At 35.7% G+C, this 27,232-nt stretch overlaps 2 protein-coding genes across 8 annotated transcripts in view; one reads left to right on the top strand and one right to left on the bottom strand.

Annotated features, from left to right (window-relative positions):
• The first annotated feature begins 1,292 nt into the window (after positions 1-1,292).
• On the top strand, positions 1,293-19,662 carry LOC138327019 (DDB1- and CUL4-associated factor 6-like). 2 transcript variants are annotated; one of them, XM_069273001.1, is made up of 18 exons: positions 1,293-1,444; positions 3,798-3,859; positions 4,531-4,623; positions 8,032-8,109; positions 8,469-8,573; positions 8,828-8,941; positions 9,213-9,348; positions 9,651-9,811; positions 10,468-10,542; positions 10,708-11,419; positions 11,781-12,080; positions 12,392-13,843; positions 14,082-14,241; positions 14,372-14,534; positions 15,149-15,305; positions 15,792-15,880; positions 16,129-16,234; positions 17,285-19,662. In XM_069273001.1, the coding sequence occupies exons 1-18, from the start codon at positions 1,375-1,377 to the stop codon at positions 17,341-17,343; spliced, it is 4,092 nt and encodes a 1,363-aa protein (XP_069129102.1). In that variant the 5' UTR covers positions 1,293-1,374; the 3' UTR covers positions 17,344-19,662. The 2 variants fall into 2 exon arrangements, with proteins under 2 accessions (XP_069129102.1, XP_069129092.1); XM_069272991.1 differs by having other exon boundaries at positions 11,778-12,080.
• Positions 19,663-20,055: 393 nt separating this feature from the next.
• LOC138327030 (SH3 domain-containing kinase-binding protein 1-like) overlaps positions 20,056-27,232 on the bottom strand; it is a 46,291-nt gene continuing 39,114 nt past the window's right edge. For all 6 annotated transcript variants that reach the window (XM_069273030.1, XM_069273025.1, XM_069273038.1 and 3 more), the window contains 3 exons: positions 25,891-25,980; positions 25,395-25,449; positions 20,056-24,806 (listed from right to left, as the gene is read on the bottom strand). In XM_069273030.1, the coding sequence (XP_069129131.1) occupies positions 24,544-24,806; positions 25,395-25,449; positions 25,891-25,980 (408 nt within the window). In that variant the 3' untranslated portion in view covers positions 20,056-24,543. The remainder of the gene's footprint in view (positions 24,807-25,394; positions 25,450-25,890; positions 25,981-27,232) is intronic.

Genomic DNA, 27,232 nt, shown 5'->3' with positions numbered 1-27,232 from the left:
ATAGATATTATTATACCAGTTAACCAGGCTGATGTGCTAGATTTGGCTGAAATCAAAATGATAATTCATTTGTAAATCTCTTGAGCAGGAATTACAAACACAATTTGATTTAGATGGGTCAAAAGAGAATTGTTAACCACTTTGTTCTAATATGGTATGCAAAACTAAACGCCATTAAATTTGGGTCTTACAATTGATCACACAGATAAGAAGTTTGACTATAAGACCTGGATCAGTATGTTAATGTTAGACTATTAAGACTATCGGTTGGCTGTAATTAGTCTGCCTAAAAAGACCAATATTTTTAAATATCAATAAATGCCCACAGATTGTAAAACCTAGCTTTATAAAACCACCTGTATAACACTAGTAGGTCTAATCTGTCTTTAAAAGCCATTAGCGGGTAAAACCTGTCTATAAAGACCACCTGTATGTACAGTCTGTCTATGAATACCAACAGTAGGTTAGCCTGTCTATTAAGGAAATCATTGTAAAACCTGTGTATAAAGACCATCAGAGGATGAAACCTTCAATCAATGAAGACATCTTAGAATATTATACTACCAGTATGTTAACCTGTCAATAAAGCCTGTCAGAGAGTGTAAACCTGTCTCAAAAAGACGACCAGAGGGTCAGATTGCCCACGTGTTGAAAGGTTGTCAGAGGGTAAAACCTTCAATCATGATAATAATGTATATATGCATACAGTCTGTCTATGTATAAACCAGAAGATTAAACTGTATTAGAGGGTAAAACCTGTTCATAAGATAAGTATATTATAGTAACCATAAAGATCACCAGTAAATAAAAGCAGATATATAGATCCAGCCACAAGCACAAATATATATATATAAGATTTAGTAGCTCAATTAGCAACACCTCTTTTTATACAACCTGGCTATAAAGACCACCATGGCAGTAGGTCAAGTCTTTCTTATAATGAGGAGACCATAATTATCAATTTATCTCTAAAGTGCATCATTCGGTTAAGTAATCAACAAAGATAATAAGCAAGTAATCTAACTGTAAAGACCACCTTTTCAGCTGAACCTGTCAAGTTAAAGATCACCGTGACCGGTAAGTGGTCGTGATAGACAGGTTCTCTACAATACAATGACGAAATGAGAAAACGATTATGTATTTTGTTTGCACAGAAGTTAAATAGCAATTTGGTGGAAAATATTACATTAGTAGACACAAAACATACTATTTGTGGACAAGACATTTTTAGTGGGAAACGTTACTTCGTTTTTACTGTGTACCGGAAGTTATAACGAGGTAGCCTCCCCTGAAAGAAACATGGCTGACAGCAAGAAATTGTAAACAAACTGAGAGTTTCAATAGGGCAAATTTGCTGCCCTGCACAGAAACACGATGTTTCAACCCGTGCAACTTAGATCTTATGGTTTCGGAGAAAAATCCAAGCTATACAATGCTGCGAAAGGTAAAATGTTCTTTCGAAGAATTATCAAAATCAGATGCAACTGCGTTTGTTGTTTTCTTCTAGACTTGTTGACATGCTGTATACTTCGCTGATACTTCGCTGATGGCGGCCTCGTTGAAAGTGTACACACTTGTAGAGAGGCATTGATGGTATTATAGATCTTGGTGGAGATAGGGGTTTTTCCCCCTCCTACACCGACTTTTGAGTTCCGGCAACGCACGCACAGATATTTAGTGTTATTTACAAATATTTAAAAGTATCACCATTAACAAAAAATAAAATATCTATAAATTCCAGTCATAAGGACTGAAAATATGTATCATTTTAAAATGTTGGTGTCAAATGAATTGAGGGTACCCTATGTGTATACGTACCAGTTAATAGATTTAGTTTCATAAAATTTTGATCTATCTATAGGGAAGATTGATACAATGATATATAATGGGGAACACTGATACAAGTGGCGGGGCAATCCCCAAACAACTTGTACCTACTTAATGGTAAATGAGTACATAAACCTGAATAGACTGGGGATTAGAATTGGTCTATAGGCTGCATAGGTGTTTTATAGAGTCTCTTTTGCAGTTTCCTTTGACCAAATCTATTTTAAAAGTTACACTACCGGCCTCACTAAGGATGTTCACTTAGGACAAACTTGTTATTGGTTTTCCAATATTTGTTTAGCTGAGTCTTAAAGCTGCTGATTGACTTTGCGTTGACTACCTTGTTTGGTAATGCATTCCAGTGATTGATGACTCTATTGGAGAAGGCATTTTTTGTTGTATTCAGCCTGACCTGTCTCTTGAACAGTTTGTGGGTATTTCCTCGGGTTGACTGGTATGGTCGACTACTGTGCTTCAATCTGATTAAAATCAGATCTTCGATTACGCTCTGATACTCTACGCTCCAGTATTGGAGCGCTGAGTATCAGAGCGTAATCGAAGATCTGATTTTAATTAGATTGGCTGTGCTTGTGCAACTATGTCAGACTGTCAGTCTGTAGCCTGCTTGAAACATCCTAATGACTTATCGACAATCGAGATTTTTTTTAGTAAAAAAGTGAATAATATGCATAGATCCAAATAAATCATATGCATATAAATACGCACAATATTATACATATGTTGACTGAGTTTGACTGTTTGTGGTTATTCATCTAACTACGACAACATCAGACAATAACATTCATTTACTTATCGACACATAGCTGCCACCGAAGGGTTTTAAACACTCATTTTTCTTAACACGTTATTAAAACGATGGAACAAAAACTCCTTCAATTGACTACAAAGCACTACACTATATTAGCTACAGGTTTTCAAGTCAAATATCCAAAAAGTAGGACTTGAAGACCTAAACCCAACTCCCTCAACGCCATACCATATTTTATTTAATAACTAAAAAACTAACAAAAATAAACTGCACCTTCAATTCACTGCACATAATTTTTTTCATATATAGGCAATAAAAACGCCTAATAATATACGCAGGTTTAGCAGACTAAACCTGTGCAAGCTCCTACATATCTCAGTCCTAAATGAAGCACTAGCCTATATATGTAAAAGATGTAAAACATCACCCCATTTTTATCAGAAAAGAACAAAAAAATCATTTAAATAATAGTTTCTGTGTTCAATCCAGTATATATTGCTGCATAAGCTTTAATTGATCGGTTCATTTTCAAAATCAATTTACTATGAACAATTTTCCACAAATCAAAATAAAAAATATGTTATTACAATTACCTGTTCATTGCAACTCCACTACATTTAACCTTATTTAATTATCAAACACAGACATTCACCACAGCAGGAAATGCCACCTGTTTATTTTGATGTCTTTATCGTTGAGACATCATTGTTTTACCACTGATCATGGAAAATGACCTTTCAAATAGCTGTTCCATCCTTGATATCATGATGAATTGTTTATTCATTATAGATGTAAAATCTCTTTGGATTTTATCATAAAATTGTTATCAAATATAAATACAAGCATTGAACTGCATTCATCTGGCAATTTTATAGGAGTATGAATGCCAACAAGACAGCAACAAATTCAACTTGAAGCACTAACTGAATGCAATTTAATGCTTAAATGACACTTCTGGATAGTAATTCAAAACATTTGTACTATACGTGGCAACCAACGTTAATTCCAGAGTCATGTTCCATTATATATATAGAGTTGTTTCTATCGCAATTGGTAAAGTATAACTGTATAATCTGTTATACATTTTTGATAGAATCACCATTTTCCTTTGTCTCTGATCATACATGTTTGCACAATTTGAACATTGAACATTTTATATTGACATTTATCATATAGTGATAATAACAGTCTTACATTACAGGAAATAAAGAGTTTGTGCAACGTCTGAAGTTGGAACGAAAGCTTGAGGCCCATACAGGATGTGTAAGTCTCTAGTACAATAATGAAAAAGATTACTGATTATGATGCTGAAAAGTTTCAATAAGAAATTTTCTACAATGTTTTTCTTTTAGTTCAATCAAAGGTGTGAACAATTATATAAGCTATGAGTATACTTTTTGTGGTACACAAAATTGAGTAATTAAAGTAAATATACAAGATATACACAGATATTGTATCAGGAAAGAGAAAGAAAGAAAAAACTTTGGTCAGTCTCGACTAATTATATAAATTGTCTGGGATTCAAGAGTTACCTCCCTTTGAATCATACGGGTATCACATCAAGTTCATATCAACAATACTATTATGGCATTTTTGTCTTTGATTTTTTATAATGTTGAACACTGAACTGTTACTTTATCTAATTAAAGAACTGACGATAAAACTGAGAGTGTTAGCACTTTAACAAGATTGAATGATTTTTATTTGAGCACTTCTGCAAAATATATATGCATAGATATGTACGTAAATAAATTTTTACCCAAGTTAATGTTGTGTATAGAGCCTCTACCATCCATGTTGGTCTTCTTAACTCTGTAAATCCATTACAGAACAATGGAATGACTAAAGCCATTATAAGCAAGATGTTCTCTGTAACCAGATGTAGGCATCTTAAATTTGTACACTGTCTTAATTTTGTTTTGTTTGACTTTCAGGTAAACACCATTTGCTGGAATAATACTGGACATACCATTCTGTCTGGATCTGATGACCAACATCTTGTTGTCACAGATCCATTTAACAATAAGGTAAAGTTCAATGTCTCTGTGTTAGAAATAACTGTATTGTTCTGAGCCATCAGAAGAAATATACCTTCAGTTTCATTCTGTCATGCATGTACATGCATTGATGTATAATTAAGTTCAATAGTGTGTGGCAATTTCATGATTGTGAGTTGTGACATCATGCAATTCTACCTGGAGGTGGTACTAATTAGACCCAATATTAAATAAGTACATGAATGTGTAAGGTTTCATAATTATGGCAATGTTACTTGCATTTAAGGAAGATATACATATTACATACCATGGTAAATAAAGTGGAATCCTCTTAATGTCATGTTCCATTTGTTAGACAAAACTATGATAAAAAGAGAAATATGATATTAACAATGGGAAGTATTTTCTGTCATTTTCATGTATCAAAGCAGGTGATGTCACCGTCATACCGTATTCGACCCAATAAGCACCTCTCCTCCTTCATGAGACCTCAATGTCAATTGCCTGCCATGGGCAAACAAAACTGTATAGGTTTCCAATAATTTCATCTTATTACTCACCTTTTCATTTTTTAGGTCACCTGAGATGAAGTCTCAAGTGACCTTTTCTAATCGTCGTCGTGCGTCGTCCGTCGTATGTCCGTAAACAATTTACATTTTCGACTTCTTCTCCAAAACTGCTGAAGCAAATTCAATGAAATTTTGCACAAACCTTCTAAGGCATATGGCCAATCAAAATTGTGAATTATATGGTCCCCACCCCCAGGGAGCTATGATAGGGGCCAAAAGGGGTAAAATTGACTAAAATTTCAAAAATTTTCTTCTCCACTCACAGATGTGATGGAATTAAATACTCTTCATAGATAAAAAGGTCCTAAGGTCCTTTACAAAAATTGTGAATTATATGACCCTGGGGTCTCAGGTTTCCCCCTGGGGAGGGGGTTAAGTTTACTATAGTTTATATAGAGAAAAAAACACATTTTTGAGTATTATTTGATCATTTGTAATAGGAAATGAATCAAATATTCTCAGAATTATCAGTATGAGATGGCCATTGAATCCTATTAACCAATTTTCCATGACTGACCCCCAGGGGCCTTAGGGGCGGGGTCAAAATTGGTCAAATAGGCTATAACTTCAAAAATCTTCTTCTGAAATTTTGGAAATGGTAGAATCACATACTCTTCATAGATGGAAAGGTCTTGAGGATTTTTACAAAAATTGTGAATTATACGACCCTGGAGTCTCAAGTTTTCCCCTGGGGAGTGGGTCAAGTTTACTAAAGTTTATAGGGAAAACACATTTATGAGCATTTTTTTCTCAATTTTCATAGGAAATGAGTCAAACTTGTTTGGAATTATAAGTCTGAGATAACATATTAATATCATATCTATATTGGTGTTGGTCAACCCCCTTGGGTCAGGGAGGTGGGGCCAAAAGGGGCAAATAGGCTAAAACTTTAAAAAAATCTTCTTCTTAAATACTGGAAATGGTAGAATCAAATACTTTTCATAGATGGACATTGTCTAAGGTGACGTCTCATGAAAATTGTGAATTATATGACCCTGGGGTCTTACGTTTCCCCCCTGGGGAGGGGTCAAGTTAACTATAGTTTATATAGGGAAAACAGATTTATGAGCATTTTTTGCTCAATTTTCATTGGAAATGAGTCAAACTTGTTTAGAATTATTAGCCTGAGATAACATTTTAATATTGTATCTATATTGGTCCTGGTTAACCCCCTCGGGGCAGAGGGGCGGGTCCAAAAGGGGCAAATAGGCTAAAACTTTAAAAATCTTCCTCTTAAATACTGGAAATGGTAGAATCAAATACTCTTCAAAGATGGACAGGTCATAAGGTGTTTTATGAAAATTGTGAATTATATGACCCTTAGGTCTCAGGTTTCCCCCTGGGGAGGGGGTTAAGTTTACTATAGTTTATGTAGGGAAAACACAATTTTGAGCATTATTTAGTCATTATAATAGGAAATTAGTCAATTGTAGTCGGAATTATCCCTATGTGATGGCTATTGAATCTTATTAACAAATTTTCCATGACTGATCCCCAGGGGCCTTAGGGGCGGGGCCAAAACGGGTAAAATTGGCTAAAACTTCAAAAATCTTCTTCTGAAATTCTGGAACTGGTAGAATCAAATACTCCTCATAGATGGAAAGATCTTACAGTCCTTTACAAAAATTGTGAATTATATGACCTTGGGTCTCATGTTTCCCCCTGGGGAGGGAGTCAAGTTTACTTTAGTTTATATAGGAAAAACATTTATGAACATAATTTGCCTATTTTTCATAGGAATTTAGTCAAACTGGGTTAGAATTATTAGCCTGAAATAGCATTTTAGCATCATATCCATATTGGTCATGGCCGACCCCCAGGGGCCAGAGGGGCGGAGCCAAAAGGGGTCAAAATGGTAATTTCAAAAATCTTTGTTTTGAATTCACAGATTTTATGGAACCAGATACTCTTGATAGATTGGAAGGACATAAGGCCCTTTACAAAATATTGTGAATATCATGGCCCTGGGATCTCCGATTTTCCCCTGGGGAGGGGGTCAAATTTACTATAGTTTATATAGGAAAAACACATTTAGGACCATTATTTGCTTAGTTTTCATAGGAAATTAGTCAACCTGGGTTAGAATTATTAGCCTGAGATAGCATTTTAACATCATATCCATATTGGTCCTGGCCGACCCCCAGGGGCCAGAGGGGTGGGGCCAAAAGGGGTGAAAAACTCAAAATGGATATCATTTCAAAAATCTTTCTTCTGAATTCACAGATTTGATGGAACCAAAATAATCTTCATAGATATTAAAAAGTCAAATTTATAAAATCACTGACTGACTTCAAGGGCCTGATGGGACAATATATAGTGTTTATATGCATGTCTTTGTTTCATTCTGTATCTGAACTCAGGTGACCGTTAAGGTCCATGGGCCTCTTGTTTAATTTTTTAAATGCCCTGGGCGCTTATTGGGTTGAATACGGTAATTCATGAAAAGTTACATAGGAAATGAAAGTTGGTTTAAATAAGAAAATCTTGGATAAAATTTGTACACGTACAGTCAAACCTGTCTATAGAGACCACTGAAGGAGTGACAGAAAAACGGTCACTATAGACAGGTTGCCTTTATTGACAGGTTGGGGCTTTCGTGCCAACCAGTGAGTCAGTAAATTAAACAGAATTATATTGATGCAAAACAGACCTGCTATTGGACATTTATATATTTATTACCATGCATTATTTAAAAACTAATTGTGTAAAAATCTTTGCGTGATTTGTGTTCGTTTTTTATTTTTAATGTTTGGATGAGGCTTTCAAATGCCCCATTTGATGTGTAAATCTGTCTAAATTAATCAATGTACTAATCAGTCTGACCGAGATATCAATGTTTCTATCCATGATGTGTTGTTCTTGTTAACAGAAAGTTCTGTCTATTCGCTCTGGTCACCGTGCCAATATATTCAGTGCTAAGTACTTGCCAACTTCTGGTGACAAACAGGTATGTTTAAAAAATATAGTTACATAATATATATACATTGTATTCTTTGAAATGTATATACAGGGTTTGTTACATTGTTCACTTCAAGATTTCAGAATAGGTTTCAACTTCTGGTACTTCTGAAGATTACAGAATTAGTTACACCCCTCCCGCTTATCAATATTTCAAAATTACACCTTATATCCCTCCCCTCCTCAAGATTTTAGAATCTTCAGAAAATACAGTAACTCTTAATTTAATTATCTAATCATTTGCCAAAACTAAAAACCTTTAGTTAATGGATATATTTCATAAGTGAAGGTGCAATGAAAAACATTTTACATTCACAATTAAAACAAAACTGTTATCCTTTGGGGCAGATTGTGAGTTGTTCTGGGGATGGAAAGATCTACCACACAGAGGTGGAGAGACCGGACTCCTACACCAGTAATTTGTTTGACTGTCACTTCGGTACAACATATGAGGTAACATAGAGGTTTCTACTCCATTAATCTGTTTTAAGCTGTGGAAATAGATACAAGGTAATACAAATATTCCTACTTCAGTAATCTGTTTTTAACTTTGATACACATGTACCAAAACTAACACACAGCAAGTCTAGTATATCAAAATTTTTCATAGCATGATATTTGAAATGATTATGAAAGTAGATGATGCTTGAAATAAATGTATTGTTTCTAAAGTTTATTGTTGTTCAGTGATTTTGATGGTTGTTTAGGTATTGGTGGTACCCAACGAGGCATCCCTGTTCTTATCCTGTGGGGAAGATGGTACGGTCCGCTGGTTCGATCTCCGAGCTAAGTCCAGCTGTACAAAGGAAGACTGTAAAGAGGTGGAACATTTTAATCTGTTAATGTTTAATGCTGTTAGAGCATGAAAATGAAATAAAAGTATTCAGGATCTGTTAAATCAACTTTTCATTTATATTATTTGTTCAGTATGACTAATCTTGTCAACACAGAATACAGAAATCTTTATCTAAATCTTAGAATACAATTTTAAGCCACTGATTACTCCTGTAGCTATGGCAACAGTAGGGATATGAAATACTTTAGCCCTTTCAGATATACAACAGATATTATTATTGATTTTATTTTTTTCAGGATGTGTTGATCAACTGTCACCGAGCAGTTACCTCCCTTGCAGTAAACCCTTTCGTACCCTATCACTTGGCTATTGCATGTTCTGACAGTTCTGTTCGCATTTTTGATCGACGGATGTTGGGAACACGAGCTACTGGTAAGGATGAGACACTTGTACTAAACTATCTTTCCATGGAATCTATGGTCTATATAGACGGTGAATATGCCTTCATTGTATAGTAAGAAGTAGATTGACCCTTTTTGACACAACATTACTATTAATCTTTAATGGATTTTTTTGTTGCTAGAAAGTTATGCTGGATGTATACCTTTACAATTTCTGTTGCTAGTCAATTAAATTTTTTGCATAAAAGCTGGGCGATATCTATTTTCTGCTGCTATGAAACGATATGGTGGAAATAAGACAGAAGTTCTACAGTACAGGTTTTCTGTTACTAGGTAACTATGCTGGCCGAAGTATTACGGGTATGCTGTGTCGCTTCACAGCTCCGACACTTTCTGGCCGTTCGTATAGAATCACATCCCTAAACTACAGTCCAGATGGCGAAGACGTACTCGTTAGCTATTCATCTGAATATATTTACCTATTCGGACATAAGGTAAGCTTGTTAGACAGTACTGGCCACTACTCTCTGTACCGATACAGCTAGATTTACATATCATGGCTGTCTATTGGTAGGACACTGATTATAAGTTTGTAATCAAAGGGGGACTACCTACTACCCTGGTACCAGAATCTGGCATGGGTCTTTCAAGTGGACAGGAATTCATGGATCTCATTATGAGTGTAAGATTTTGATTGGTCAACACCAGGCTTGCTAGCCACCATCTTACACAAGGGTTTAGATATTCATGGCCACTTGACAGACCCACGTTTGATCATTCTTTCCCCATGATGAAATTTCAGTTGTTACGAAACATTTTCGTTGCACCATCAGCCATCATCATTATGCATCAGTATTGATATGTATCGATGACGTCACATATTATCTAGCACCACAGGGGTCTGTCATAATATACAGGGGTGGGGGTGTCTAATTACTTCTACATTATATAAATTAAATATCATTAAATCAAGCTCTACTGTTTCTTTTATTGTGGTAGCTCTCTGTGTCTAGCACATATAATAGTCTTTTCCGTAACCTGAGTTATCTTTTCCATAACAATTGCATTGTTCATTAAAGATTGGAGAAATGGTGACCGAAAGAATTAATTTCCTGTTTTATATACAAAACTATATATTCTTATTTTTCAGGAAAACAAGTATAAATGCTTGGGGAAAAACTTACCATCAGAGTCCAAGTCTTCTAATCCTAGACACCAGAATATGGTAGGTTTATGTTTAACAGACTTCATGAAAATACTTTTTTTTTAAAATTAGGTTGATAACATGACAAAATGATTATTTGCTGATTGTAATAGCTTTACATGCACAATATGACTGACCTGTACAATAATTGCTGAAACTTATTCAGACTTATTGGATATTTCACAGACGGATGATAGTTTAGAGCCAGTAAAGTCAGCCTCAAAACAGTTACGCTCCACTGCATTTACCGGTGGCAACACCAACCAAGCAGAAACGGGGAATTCTGGGAGTGATAGCAAGGGAGGTGTAGGAAATAAAGAACAAAGTCATACATTCAAAAAGGTTGGGGAAGATGGAGGGTCAAAGGAGGGGAAAAATAATAGGGGCAAGGATGGGGCAAAAGGAAGCAAGGACAGTGGGAAGCTTGAGGGAGGAAAAAGGATTGGAATAGGTCTGGCAGAGGGCAGGAAGAAAGATGAAAGAGGGAAGGGTGGTGAAAGTAAGGAGGAGAAGTGTACATTTGATGAAGAGAGAAAAGAAAGTGAGAAGGATAAAGAAGATGTACAACCAAGTCAGAAAGAGGAAGAAAATAGTCAGTCTGAGGGTGGGGCAATTCCAAAGGAAGCAGGTGAAGAGGAAAGGGCGGGGAGTAGTGGGGTGGGACTCAACAGAGGGGGGAGGGGCGTGGATGCTGGTAGAGCTATGGGTGGAGCCCTACCAGGAGATGTGTCTGGGACATTAGGAGGAGTTATAGCTAGCTCCTCCTCCTCATCAACAGAAGCTTTAGAGGAGGCTGCTGCTGGTCATCCACCTATTAAACGTCTACGATTGCGTGGGGATTGGTCAGATACAGGCCCTAATGCCCGTCCAGAGAGTGAACGACAAGCCCAGGGCTCAGGTAATGTCATTATTACCTTAGTTGGTAATTGATAACTCATCTGAAATTTTATTACAAGATATATAAGTTAATTCTTCCAGACATACATGGAGTGTTTGCCTGGTACTGATAATCTTTATGTTGATAGTTGTTCTCTAGGTGATTCACCTTCCACGCCTGGTGTGACTCAAGCTGTAAATATATATCCCAATACATATAACCATATACTGATGGTTAATGTTTTGTTATGTATTTATTTATTGATATATCAATATATTTTATCATCATAATTCATTTGAATATCAGTTTAATCATTTAACACCTTCAGATTTAAATCAGTGTTTCAGCATTGTTACTTTTGATGATGTGTTTCTAACAGCAGAACAAAGGAGAAGCCCACACACCTCAATTATGCAGCGAATGTCTGACATGCTAACTCGCTGGCTGGATGGAAACTTAAGGAGGACAGAAGGTCAGGGTGAAAGTTCAGAAGGTCAAGGGGAAAGTGTGGAAGGTCAAGGGGAAGGTTCAGAATCTAGAGCTGAAGGTATAAGTCATGAAGATTCCAACCAGACCACTCAGGAGGGGCCCGTGGAAGTAACCTACATGCCCCAGGGTAGTGGTGTCGAAGAACCCATGTCCTCCAGAGATGGCACAGGGACAGAAGAAAGAAATGTGTCCAGTAAGATAATAGTTAACTTTACAAACTTTCCAGATCCTGTTGTCTAGCAAGTTCTCTTCATATTAATATTTTTGCTCGCACATAATGACCTTGGACTTTTCATATTGCATTTCATGCGCATCACTCACAGTACTATAGTTTTATGGGGAGAAACTTTTGTGGTTAGCGCGTGGAACAATGATATCAAATCATGTTTGAATTTGTATTATTTCTTTTATTTGCAGTTTCTAAGCAAACACAACAACAAATGGTTTTACACAACAAAAAGCTACTCGCAGTGTTCTGTTTCACTAATTGTCTTTTTTCCCCAGGAACTGCTGGAGATGTAGACGATGTAAACGATCCTGAGAGACCTAGAACTACAGAGGGAGCTCAGAGGTCAGATAGTGGTAGACAGTCCTCAACAACAGAATCTATAAATGAGGGTGGTGATGTGTCAGTAAGAGATAGGAATTCGGGACGACAGGATGCAACTGATAATGACCAGACTGGTCAAAGTTCATCAAGTGCAATATCTAGTGTGGTAGAAAGACCTAGTTCATCCCAAACAGTACTCACTGAGGAAGCTGTCCCGTCTACCTCGGGGTCAACGTCGGGTCAACAGCCAGCAGTTGTTGTTGGTGACCATGGTAATGAGGAGGCACCACTGTCCCCAGGACAAATGGAGCCAGTCATCAGCTTGCATTACTCCTCCGAGGGAACCACTAGCAGTACCATCAGGTTAGGATTTGCCAAGTTTGAAAACTTAGAGGCCGGCCTGCTACAGAGGAGTGCGGAGAATGCTTCGCTGGCTCCCCTTGTTAGGGACACTAGTCAATTTGAACGGGATGACAGCCATCCAGATCTGTTGTCTCAAATTGACAATAATAGAGACTTGGAAAGTTTTCAGAGTGATCCTGCCCAAAGTGAGAACAACCTTGACAGTAGTGTAACATCTCCTGATCATGACATTTCAGAGGATGCAGCAAGTCCTCAGATCCAAAGTAATTCTTTAAAACCACAAGATCCTAGTGATTCTGACATTCCTCATGGACTAAGTGATTCGGCCCTTCCTGATGGACAAAGGCATTCAGATGAACCTGAGGGTAGCACTGAGTCAGTGAGTCCCAGGAGACCTATTGAATCAGTCAGTCCTCGGGGACCGGATGTCTCAGTCAGTCCTGAGAAACCTATTGACTCAGCCAGTAGTTTAGAGATAGAAAGTCCTGTGTGTGTTAGTGAGGATTTAGACAGTGCAAGTGATAGTGAGTGTAAAATTGAACATGAACAGTTGATGGAGACAGAGGATTATCATACGGAATCTAGGGCATCTGGGGGTCACCCCGAGTGCTCTACAAGCAGAGTGGGTAATACAGAATCTAGTCATGCAGACCCTCAAGGTGGTGAGAGTGGAAAGGAGGGTGAGCTTGACCCAAAGGTCAATGAGAATTCTCCAGGGACATGTGTACTGAGTGTGGGGGCAGATGATCCAGAGGATGATCCAAATGATAGAGATAAGAAAAAGAAGGAACAAAAAGATCTAAAAGGTGTCAAACCTAGACTTTTCAAGTCTGATGAGTCATCATCAGACAAACAGAAATCCATGTCACAACCTGAGGAAGTTGCCGTTTCAAGTAAATCCACAGGATCAGAACCATCGACATCACAGGTGCCACAACCTTCAACGTCGCAAGTGTTACAACCGTCAACGTCACAAGTGTCTCAAGATGCATCGGGTGATGGTGATGGATCTGTAGCAACAGGTGGAGCAGAGGCTGAACTGAGTAAGTAGTAGTAGTAAAAGTTGTAATAGCAGTGGAAGTAAAATCCCTTATCTGGCAGGAGAACCAGCTGGTAACTAAGGCTGTAAATATATATCTCAATACACTATATATAATGATATACAGGTTCTCAAAGAAATAAGTAGTCAATCATTTCTACAATGAAATGAAATGAACTTTAGTCCATGAATGTGTATTTTCACGATGTGAATGTATTGTCTTGTAAGTTTTGATTTTACAGACTCTGAGAGTACAGCACAAGATTCAGCTCCAAATCCTGCTAGAGAGACAAGTACCCGGCAAAGACGGATAGGCCGAAGTGGCCCTCCGACAGGGAACTTCCAGCTGTCAACGGATGATGATAGCAGTGATGATGACACCACTACACCGCGCAGGAGGAGGTAACTCTATTTACTGCTTTTAATCATGTGATTTTGTGAATTTAATTGAACTTGGATGCACCTAAATATTCATTTGCTGGAATACCTGTGATATGCTTAATCAGTGCTCTTCAAATATCATTTTCCTCAGAGAAAACAGAGACACTCTTGAGCGTCACATCACAGCCATCCGACTGCAGGAATTGTACCGTAAACGACAGGAGGAACGAGAGAAAGAGGAAATGGAATTAAGAAATATACACCAACCAACCTTTACTTCAAAGTTTCGCGGACATAGGAATGCTCGCACAATGGTAAGGCTCCTAGCATTAATTTCAAGCTCTAGGGCTACACAAATGCTTGCACAATTCAATTCTTTATTTCTTAAAGAGGATTGCATAAATCCTAGAGACTACATACTAGATGCTCTCTCCACATGATGATAAGTCTGCTAGTATTACTTCGATGTGCTGGGGCTGTAAGAATGCTTGCACAATGGTAAGGATCCCTTTATCCACCTAAAAGTTCCATTGCTATAAGAATAAAATTCACATTAGGTTGTCCAAATAGATCTATTCATAATTCTACTTTTCATAATTTTACTATTAAAGATTTATAATTTACCAGCTCACCTTGTCCTGAACCTACCTAACTCGATATGCCCTCTTCTCTGTCTAGAATATAAATTCTGATTTGTTGCTCATCTGCTTCTGGAAGCTCTTCCATCTATACAATGGAAGTATACAGTATTACAATGCAAGTACTTTTGTTAATGAAAAACTGCAGACAGCAACTACAAACACATACTTTATGCAGTATAGCTCTTTGTTAAATAGCTGTGAATTTATTAAAAAAAAACCAAAAACGTTTTTATCATTGTTGGCAATTTCATCATTGTAAGAGTAATTAGCCAATTTTGTTTTGACAGATCAAGGAGGCGAACTTCTGGGGAAGTCAGTTTGTTATGAGTGGTTCAGATTGTGGTCACATCTTTATCTGGGATCGTTACACGTCTAAACTGGTCATGTTACTGGAAGGTGACCGGCATGTGGTCAACTGTCTCCAGCCCCATCCCTTTGACCCTAGTAAGTACGCAGAAACATTTTGATCTCTGATAGGACTAGACAAAAGACAATGTAATACCACATAGATGGAATTCCTTAGCCTAAAAATTCCTCATAGGAAAGCATTACAAAATTTAAAATCTTAGAGCTTCCTTAAATTCTGTAATGCTTTTCTATGGGAAGTTCAGGAACTGGAGCTGATCTCCAACTGTCTATGCTGGTTATTTTTGTGAAGATGATTTTACAAGGCTTTGTTGAAATGATATTTTATCAGTGAAAAATATTAATGATAGGTAAATGTACGGTAGGATACCCTTACATACATCATAAATGTTTCTCCTTTTAAAGCAAAATCATGTTTTGGACTCACTAAAATGACTGGCTCTACGATCAATGACTCATTATATTTATCAAGTGCCATCTTTTGTAATAATGTTGAGTTGTGATTTATAAAGTGATTCATGTGCTTGTGAATAGCATTATCACATAATAACGTAAATAATTTAGTTCTAGCCACCAGTGGAATTGATTATGATGTAAAGATCTGGTCCCCTATGGAGGAGAAGAGCTGTTTTGATGAGGAGAAAGCTAATGAGGTATCTAATATAATTTTACTTATATCCAGATATAGCAATGTCAGAACAGATATCAATTAACTTGACTTAACAGTACTAGACAAGCTATTTCTGTGACTGCTGATCAGCATTAGCATTTACTTTTTCTGTACTTACGATTTATTGTGGAGGGGGCATATTACCTTAACCTTCTTGTTGTATTTCATCATGTCACGTTGTGGAGCAGTTGTGAGATCCTGTTGTACTAATTAAAACCTCGGATTTTACAGATTATGAGGAGAAATGAGGTGATGCTGGAGGAGACCCGAGATACCATCACCGTTCCTGCTGCCTTTATGTTACGTGTACTGGCCTCACTCAACCAGATTCGATCGGGTAAAATAATCTTCTGCAAACATTACTCTCCAATTTATATTCCTGTATTTGCATATTACAGAGTATTTCCCTTGCGTGTAGGTATCCATTGTGACTTCATTGTTTTGTTAAAGGGACAATCCACTCAGGCTAATTCTTTTACATAACCAAAAACCAAAATATGGCATAAACGTATTGTTTAAGATTTCTTATGAAACATATAACATAAAATATTGACAAATTTCACGTCATTGGACATTGTTTAGTATTTTAATTGATAACGGTGTAATTACAAATCGTTGATTAATACGATTAAGCAGGTACAATATGTACGCTGCACCCATATCAGAGCCAAAGTCACGCAAGTTAAACAAATGAACTACATAACCACTGTGGATGTGATAAAATGAATTTTTTAGGCAAGACAATTCACCTAATAAGGAAAACACACTACTGTCAGAGCGATTTGAGCAGTTCTAGACAATATCATTACTCTAAGAGCAAGGGACAGGGTTCAGCATACAATATGTTTGACCACACTGTGTAATGGCGGAAAGTGAGCGAGTTTGAACATTTCATACGCATTTCAACACCATGGGCTTTTCTGGCATATCACAGTAAAACCGACTGATCTAATTTCCATTAGAACTGGGTTTTTTCTTATATATGTACAAATTTTAATGTTCTCTTAGAACACCCTTGGTGTGGTGGCATGTTTACATCTAGTAAGTTTTTTTTTTGACAATTCTCAAAAAACCATTTATATATCAATGTGAGACTGATAAATTCGGAATCACGTGTACCAAACGTCAGTATCCAAAAACATCTCAAAATTCAGATAATAGCTATGATCTTAGCTCTATTCAAATCCTGATTTTCTCTCTCTCGCTTCAAGGGGTACCTAGTTCCGGGGTCATAACCACACTGTGAGGTATTTCAATCAGTAGAGCATTCAGGGTTCCCTGGTTCAAATTCCAGTGCGGAAGCTACATTTTCTCCTCTCCTGTTTCATGTACAAATGGTTACATGATAATAAACCTTATTGTACATCTTTTATGAAATGTTTTCTAGGACGCTCGGCAAACTCAGAAAACCCAGTGGAGCAGGACTCCTCTTCGGATACAGACTGAACCTTGGAATCCCTACTCTGGACAGTAGAATTCATTCCATAGACCTGTCTTGGTCTATGATAGTTCAGAGATATTACTCACTTCTTCAATACTGCCCAGCCAGGATAATGCAAAGACTATATATGTGATATAAAATTGATCTGTTGGTTGATTCTCCTGGCAAAAATATTTTGTTCCATGAAATCCATTCATACGAATCAATGTACAAATTTGTGTGAAATCATGTATTTCTGAGTTCATCATTAATACAGTGTACAAATTAATTCTTCCCACAATATTCTTATGAAGGCGAGAATGGTTCTTAATTTGACAGAGAGATTAATAAGACTTGTTTCAGTAACAAAGGAAGAGATATTTTTATTCTACTTTTTACCGCACTGTTTTTATTTATTTCAAAAAGACGGTTTTAAAAATTGCTCTCCCACTTGATTTTCTTGGTGAGAACATGAAAAGGTATGTGTATGAGCAAGTGTTATTTCCAGGTAGTGAATGTGAATTGTTACTGAGATTTTGAATTGTTGTGAGTAAGTTTTATAGAGTGAACATTATACATGTAACTGATGTATGTGAACGTTTTAAATTATAAAATGTATATATAAATTAGTAGCTTCATAATAATTGTAAAAATGTGTCTGTATAAGGACATAATAAATTGCTCTTGCTATTCCATACAATATAACTTTATCGAAAGCTTCAGGAAAATCCTGAATTTTCAGAAGAAAAGATGTAATTGTTTTAAAAGAAAAAAAATTCATAGTTATCACCAAATAATTTCATCTAATCGGCTTATTATATCTGTCAGTTGTGCCGATATATTTATGAGAGGTTACTATGGCTGCCGTAGCTTTGAAAGCTCATCAGAATTAGTTAAAAAGTGGTTATATTTTGTTATTATTGATTGTTAATCTATAAATCATGATTATTTCCTGTCCGTTTAAAATATAAAATCATAGAGGCTATGTGAATAGAGGTCCCATTGCTTTACTGTTAAAGTGAAAAATGACTACTTTCGTCTCCTGTTGAATGATGTCATCGGATATATAGCCAATATGTTGGAGAGGACTTTAAGGAAAAAAACATGTCTGGCTTGTTGACTTGTAAACAGCTATTTTTAAAGAGTTATAAATAGCCATTTTTTCTCATTAAGGTGACACTGTTAACAATTGACTGTGATAGTCAATGTTACTACCATGTTAGATTATCATGTAGGAGGTAACAAGAGTTGTAAAATGGCCAGTTTAGCATTAGAGTTACCGAGGTGGTGTTTTGGTACCTTTCACAGAAATGTTGGGGACACTATATTATTTCCAGGCTGGTTGATGCATGTATCAATGTGACACTGTTTTTACAAGATTTATTTTCGCTGAGAAAGTCATTGGTTTAAAGATAATGACAGGCGTCAATACTCTCTCACAAGAGCAGATAACTCCATCATCAATATAACACTATGATAGCAAAACTACAGTTGTAACAGTATTGTATTGTATAATGATTGAGGCACAAAAGTAATGAATGATGTACAGCTGTGTAGTCACTTAGAATAATGGAATGCTAATACACTATTACATCATGCAGATCCATTACAGTATTATATTATATACTGTTTATGGGTGACCTAGTAGTGCTTAAAGCATTAATAGTTTCTGCTCATATCAATTATACATCTATTTGTTGTCCTCATTGCTAAATACACTATTGTTAATATCAGCCGAGACATGTATTACATTTCTGACACTGGGTTGCAAGAATTACAATTTGTTACATTTCTGACACTGGGTTGCAAGAATGACAATTTGTTACATTTCTGACAATGGGTTGCAAGAATGACAATTTGTTTAGTACAAACATGTAAAATGTAGACTTGCAAACAGCGATTTTTAAAGAGTTGCAAACAACTTTTTTCTCTCATTCAGGTGAAATTGTTCACAATTTACCTCTTGATTATCAATGTTGCTATCATGGCAGGTTATCCTATAGGGGGTCGATGTATAACTGAAGTAATCTTAGTCTTGTTAAAATGTGTATTTTATTGTAAATTTTGAAGAAAACTGAAATCCCGAAGTAGGACAGTCAATTACACCAATTTAGATGTTTGTAGATTCTTTAGGTTAAGACACGAGGGAGATTCTTGTAGAATAAAGATGAAGATTAAAATTTAAATTAATTCAAAAACTTTCTGAGAGTTGAGTGACAATAAAATGATGTGTGTGAAGGTTTGTTGTACGGACTGTTATATAACCCAATAACAGCGATATCCACATTACATTGGAGAGTTGACATTGCTTAGTCTTGTTGCTGTAATAAATCTTACTATACAGACTAATGCTCGTCTTTTTTTGTTCAAGTGTTTTGAATAATCAAGTAAAATACTGTAAACCAACTTTGGTTTCGTGGCGTGTTGAATAAAATTAATTTCTTGTCCAACGATATTTTCACAGCGATTTAATTTCGCGATTTACAAGTAAAACTCTATATAGTATAAGTAGTTGAATCTATTTACGAATTCTAATTAGCCGCAAAATAAAGTTTCTTTACAAAAGTATATGTTGACCAGAAACAGTTCATGTAAATAAGGAAGGCACACTTGTTGATCACCATTCCTATCAATAAGACAAGTTTGATGAACAGAAATAAAGTTTGTTATGACAATTTTTCAGTACAATTCGAATATTAACATCCTTTGAGTGCAATTGAAAAAACAACAAAACGTCATTTGGCAAGATATTAATCTTTATGTAGAAATATACAGTTATATTTATACGTTGGAATGTTACATTCAATTAGTGACTATATGAAGGTCACATGAAAGTGTTTCAAACAGTATGAATGATGTGCAAACAAATATTCTTGGTTCTCTCTTCAGTACTAGTTGAATTAATTAATTTGGAGGATTTACTCGTTAATTTGCCATGAGTTTTGATTCAACACATACCCTAATGATTTAAAACAAAGGAATGCCCCGTTAATTGAATTTTGCAAAAGTTCTGAAAGTAGCAGTATTTATTTCTTTGTGGTTATAATACGAAATTCATGAGATTTTCATTCTTTGAAGAAAAAATTAATGGAAATGACAAGAGGAGCATAGCTGTGTATTTGTAGAGAAGAACAGTATCACTAACAGTAGAATGAGTGAGTTCTCTGCACCAACAGTGAATGTCAAAAACAATCTCTGTCACAGCACAAAGCCCTGCATGCATGGTCTTCTTGCTACTGCATAATTTACAGTATTCATACGATCTATTTTGTTTCATTGTGTGAACTACAGTTACACAACAAAATTAGGTTGACCACATGCTAAACCTAAACAAGAGTAAGAGCTCAACAAACACCATATTGCCTGTTTTTGACTTGCAGGTCAGAAATAGTTCAAGCTATTTTACATTTTTTTTTGCAAATTAAGAAAAAGAAGCAAAAAGAAAAACGTGTTCATTTTGTGTACAGTAACATCTCAGATCTAACATGCCTTTTAGGCAAGGTAAAGGTCAGACCCACAGGAGACTCGCACCAACCTACAGGGGCTTATACCTGGGGAAAACAGGAGACTCTCGCACCAACCCACAGGAGGTTATATCTGGGGAAAACAGGAGACTCTCGCACCAACCCACAGGAGGTTATATCTGGGGAAAACAGGAGACTCTCGCACCAACCTACAGGGGCTTATACCTGGGGAAAACAGGAGACTCTCGCACCAACCCACAGGAGGTTATATCTGGGGAAAACAGGAGACTCTCGCACCAACCTACAGGGGCTTATACCTGGGGAAAACAGGAGACTCTCGCACCAACCCACAGGGGGTTATACCTGGGGAAAACAGACAAAATTTTCAAAAATAGATTCATAAAATGAAACATTGAATACCTGTCTGATTTCTATAGGTAACTGTGCAACGCTGTGCTATTGGAATATTTATTAAAGATCTAATATAGATATTATATATAGGTGGTATTTTAACATGTGCATAAACATGGCAGTACCATTGATATGTATTGCATCAATAATACTCCCTCATCTGTTAATAGTAAAAGATTGGTATAATATAACAACTCTTGCAGGAATTAAATAAATATTCTGCCAGCAAATTAGTAAAATAAATATCATAAAGCCTACTTTTTACAAAATAATGCTATAATTTCTTAAATGGTGACTGGTTAAGGATTTCTCCTACCTATCTAGCCTACAAAATATACAATTAATATACCAGGTATACAGCATATGTGAATCATACACTTGGAAGTCTGTCCTCATATCTACTTAACTTTCTTACTTTTTAGACTTGACATCATCTTTTTAAAAGGAAACCACATACTCCTATATATGTATAATTGACAGTGTCCTTTAAATTTATAGCGATTAAAAAATCTTACAAAAACATTTTAATGTTAGAAGGTCAATTTACTGAAAAATGACCTGAGCAATCATTACAATATCATTGGTACTAATATCATGTTATACAAAAGATTGCTAGAAATAGTTTTTCTATACTCCTATAGGATTTGTTCCAAATAATATATATTACAAGTTAGGTGTTACATCAGAGCTATTTATATACATGTATAACAAAGTATATTTTTCATTAATTGTTGATTTATCTTTATAAAGAAGGGTTTTGTGAAAACTCCCTAGGATACTTATATTACATTTGTATCTATTGTTTGTATTACCATGATTAATTGAGCACAATAAAGTGGAAACAATGGCTCTAACTTAGGTAATCCAGATTACTTTCACATAAAGTACCAGGTATGCATACACTTAATACACACTGTATATATGTAATATCCTAGATATACACAATATCTACTATTAAAATTAACATAATACATGTATCTATAATCGCCACCAACTTTTGAAACAAAGTTACACATTTATACCTGGTGGAATGGTTAGATTTTCATCATCCAAACATTTTCAGATCACATCACATTTTCACATCTTCAATTTATACCAGATCATAAACACATACAGAATTCATATACAAATAATTATATAAACATACAGTTGATATGAGATTTTCAACAATAATCTCGGTACAATTCCCTACACCACAGCTGAAATGTATGGCTATAAATAGACATTACACAGACTATAAAGTCTACAAATCTTTGTGAGTAATGTAATTGTATATTTATACTCTGTAAATATGATTTAATCTGACAATAGGTAGGTTTTTCATAGGTGAAATTCACAGTATTTCCCTTTCAATATAACTCGAGACTAAAAGAAAATTACATACAGAGCATCAGTGTTCTCCTTTAAGGATTTTTTCCTGCTGGTCCTAAGGACCGGCTGACCCTAAAAGTTACAGTTACTGGTCCTGACTGAAAGTTGCTGGTCCTTACAAAGTTACAATTCATCCTTGCAGTTTATATAATTACTAGCAAAGTAATAGTTTTACGAACAAAATATATCTGCATATCCAGATAAGTATCGTAGGCTCTCAACAAAGTTGACTAAAAACCAGAATATTACGAAAATTTGTTTTGTACAGTTTGATCTTCGACCTTTCTACAATTCTACTGCCATTTTTGTTTTGTATATATATATATATATATCTTCTATCTGGACCACAAGTTGCTAGTCAAAAGACCAGCTACACAGTAAAAATTGTCTGCATGACTATAAAATTGCCAGTCACGGGCAGACGGACAGGCATTAATTTTGAACGCTGCAGAGCATCCAAATTGTGTGTAACTGTATGTATATAGATACTTTATAATACTATATATACTATATAATACTTTTTTAGTGATTAATATATTTCAATCAATTGCAACTTTTTATTCTATTCAAAGTACTTTGATTCAATGTTCAGTGCATTTATAAATTCCATTGTGTTAGAAAAACCATAAAAGGACATATGAATATACTATTTTTTCGAGTGAAATGAGAATATCATATATGATATATAAATAGTTAGCACAATCATACTTTTGCACAATATTGTAGTTTCAATATAAGATATGCTAACTAAAGTAGGATTACTGCTAAATGTACAGTATCTGCAGCATAAACATCACAACACTGTTCTTATATAATGCAACAAAGTGAATAAATACAATTCATGTATAATACTTCTAACATGGACTTATTTGTAAATTGATATCTTATCGGACTCTGCGGAATACGAAGCATGGGAATGTAGAAGCTCAGTCTGACCCAACTAGGTAATTCATAAAGTTATATAATGAAATATAATTTCATTGATTTCTTGATTTCAGATTTTATACACTGGATGTTTCCAACATATCAAATGATTCTTACTATAAACAGATAAGAGAGGTTAAGACTACATAATAATAATAACGAAAACTTTTGATTTGGTATATTGAAATGGTTGAATAAATTGTTTTTTGCCTATTTGTATTTTAACAATTACCGGGTAAGGTGAAATTAAGTGGTGTATATATAGGTGGGAATTTTGGCTGTGTATCTGTTATACTGTTATACTTTAGTAGAATCAAGTAGGAGGAATTGAGGTGGTCAAGAAGCTTGTAAGCTTAAACAGACCAAAGATTATGATCAGGTAAATCAGGCCTAGGTCAATCTACCTCATACATTGCTATAAACTGACAACATAACCACTCAAGGCCCTTATTTCTCTGGTCAATTACTGGTCAAGGTCACTCACTGTAACATCCTTACCAGTAATGTCCCAAGGTTGCTCTGAAGTTCCTGTAGTCAATAGCAAGCAATGATCATTGTCAAAGACAATATAAGTTTCTGTAATAGATAATAAGCAATACATTTGAAGGTCACTATAAGTTTCCATACTTTGTATAACCAGCAATAATGCTACGTCAAGGTCACTTTAGTATTTACGCCAGTGACTTTGTACCAGGTTTCAGTTTCAACCCCCTCTGATAAAACACTTATAGGAATCAAGTTTCTTCTCGATCACACGCTGGCTTCTGGTCACACATACTCTGTTCATAGTTCTCCCATCCCATGTAACAAACTTTTCATATCAGTTCTAGATGAGTATCAAACTTTTGCATACAGATCATTTTCAACATATAGCTGTAGTTTTGTGGGCCAAAGATCTTGCCGTCGACTGAGTTCTGACACATTTCAGCAGGAATGGACCACAATCAGCACTTGGTATGCATCAACTATTTTAGCAGGCAACAGTAGAGCAGCACTGACCTGAATACACTCATCCTAACATACTCCTGAGAATCGGAAGAGAACACAGACACATTATCACACATGTGATTCAGTGAGCAGTTTACGAATTCTTTCCACCTCTACTTGTGTATTTAGTCTGATCTTCTTCTCCTCATCCACTTCTGCCATCAAGTCTTTTATCTGTCGCGATTGTTTATTTCTAATTTGCTCGACTTCCTTTCGTAACTTTTCGTTTTCACTCCTAAGTTCCTCCATTGCTGATTTGGAAACACTTGCGGCCCGTAACTCTCGCATTTCTTTCTTTAGTTCTTCTATGGCAGAGAGAAGCATTGCATTTCCTGGAGAAAGAGTATATCAAAGATTTCCAATCAAAGCAATTTTAATAGTTATGATCAAAGTCATTTGTTTAATATTCATTATGAGATCAATTATGCTTTTGTGATGTTAAAACTACATCATCTTTTCTGACAAAAGTATAGAAGGAAAGCTGATTTTTTAAACTTTGATGCACTGCTTAATTGCACCAGGGAAACACTTCTGTTATGAATACATATAAAATGGTTTGATGATAATTTGGCAGAAAAAGATGACATTGTAGCACACAAATTCTCATATATAATTTGACAATAAATAATCGTATTCTCATCACCCATGATTGTTGAATATGGTAATCATTTCTCACTCAAGTTATCTATTAAATGTTCTAAATACATTTGCTTAAGATTACGTCTTTGAAAAAATAACTTGTTAGTATGAGATAAATACCACTCAAAGTGAAATTATAACATTTCCTGATCAACAGGTTCATTTTGGGCATTATGAATAAATTGACAATTCCAAGAAGCATGGGTAAGGGAGAATTGATCAACTGATTCCACTAAACCTTAAAGGAACCATATGTGTTTAGAGTGTGTCATTGTACCTACCAGGTTGGGGGTCAGGAGGTCTAGCAGGAGCATGTGCTGGTTTGGCTGGCGGTGACTGAAGAATAAACAGAAGAAATTACCAACTCTCATATGGTGTTTGACATTGAAATTTTCAATAAAAATCATTATCTATTTTCATTCACTGAAAAGATTTACATCTATTTCAATTACATGCTGCCTATTTCAAATGTACAAAATTACATATTGTTAGAGAAACGTTTCAAAACTATGAACTGAATTTGATAGCCATAAATATTCTATTCTGTCTTTGTATATTACAGTTAACTCCCTTGCAGGTAGGTAACAATTGTGATGTCATTATTTTGGGAGTGAAAGACAGGTCTTTTTCTCCAAAAAATATGATGTTACCTAACACATAATGTCACAATCAATACCTCCCTGCAAGGACAGATAATTCTTTAATATGCAAAACTGAATAGTGAATAGAAGAACTCTTGTTGAAATGGAGCAGTAGATACAGGTGACAAAAGATTACCTCCTCCTTCATCTCTCGTTGTGGGGGACGTTTTGGTGGCTCCTTTGCTTCCTTTACAGATGGAATGTCCCCATTAACCTTCGTGTCCTCCTGTAATAGATAATATAGCATATATAGTAATATCACAGACAGGGTATGGTACCAACACAATGGTATACAGGAAAGACAAGAAGGACCACACCATCCTAAACGTTCTCTGATTCTATAATTATTTCATGTGTTATCCAATTATATCTCTACACAGATATGCATAAATACACACTATACAGACATTTATTCAATGTCTGAAAGTCTGGCCGAGTGGTTAAGATGTCCCGACATATTACCACAAGCCCCTCCACCTCTGGGATGCGGGTTCGAATCCCATGTGGGGCAGTTGCCAGGTACTGACCGCTGACCGGTGGTTTTTCTCCGGGTACTCCGGCTTTCCTCCACCAACAAACCTGGCACGTCCTTACATGACCCTGGCTGTTAATAGGACGTAAAACTAAACAAACCAAACCAAACCTAAAACAAAATCATTCAACACAATGTCCTATTTAGCAAGTTTAAACACGGAAACAGAGGGCTTAGGTATCAATCACTGTATGGAGCACCCTTAAATGTCCTTTTATATCACTGTTTATTTAGACAAGGCCAAACTAACTTGTCCATAAATACATTTGCACTGCACATTACCTATTGTTAATTCAGGTATATTATATTACAATGATAAAATGTAATTTGCTAAAATGGTTTATAAGTTGATGACAAGTTTTGAAAAGTACTTCAATGGTTTTAAAGGATTTGTGCAGTCAAAAATGATGATTTCAGTTTATGCTGGAAATGGCTTTATTAGCACGTGTAGAAACCTCTCCGTGCCGCACGCGACCGGAATAACCTGTAAGCCGTCGATATCGAGGTCAAATTTTCGGACCATCCGATTATGCATATTTTCTAGCTCTAAACTGTGTGACGTCATAATAGTCCGTGGCTTATAGCTGTACTATAATTGATGTACTATCACTTATATCGACGGTCACAGGAAAAGTCGATCAACGATTTTTTATGATTACTTTTGAGTGAAGTTAATCGTACAATAACTTTGGCTCGAATATAAATAACTAAAAGAGTGAAATTCGATGTTTCAAATACTCTAATTTATACTCTAATAGCAGGTATCTTCGTGTAATTATGAAAGAAAATCCGCACAGAAATAAAAGATTCGGATTTTTTTTTGTAGAGGAGTTCAGCAACGAATAACCTTTAACTAGATAATATTTTGCTGTAGTCTGTATCTTTGATCCATTGTGAATTGCAAAGTTTGTGACTGTAAAATGAAATTTTACGCAACAAGTAAAGA

The sequence above is a fragment of the Argopecten irradians genome, chromosome 1 (genome assembly GCF_041381155.1).
Source record: "Argopecten irradians isolate NY chromosome 1, Ai_NY, whole genome shotgun sequence".
Classification (NCBI taxonomy): Eukaryota; Metazoa; Mollusca; class Bivalvia; order Pectinida; family Pectinidae; genus Argopecten; species Argopecten irradians.
The sequence above is the reverse complement of the archived record's forward strand: the minus strand, read 5'-3'. Positions and strand labels throughout refer to the sequence as shown.

Bases quoted from the DNA above. Each gene is read 5' to 3' on its own strand.
- LOC138327019 (XM_069272991.1), top strand. From the start codon at position 1,375: ATGTTTCAACCCGTGCAACTTAGATCTTATGGTTTCGGAGAAAAATCC. The intron at 4,624-8,031 runs GTAAAGTTCAAT...TCTTGTTAACAG, and splicing joins CAGATCCATTTAACAATAAG to AAAGTTCTGTCTATTCGCTC. The intron at 13,844-14,081 runs GTAAGTAGTAGT...TTGATTTTACAG, and splicing joins TGGAGCAGAGGCTGAACTGA to ACTCTGAGAGTACAGCACAA.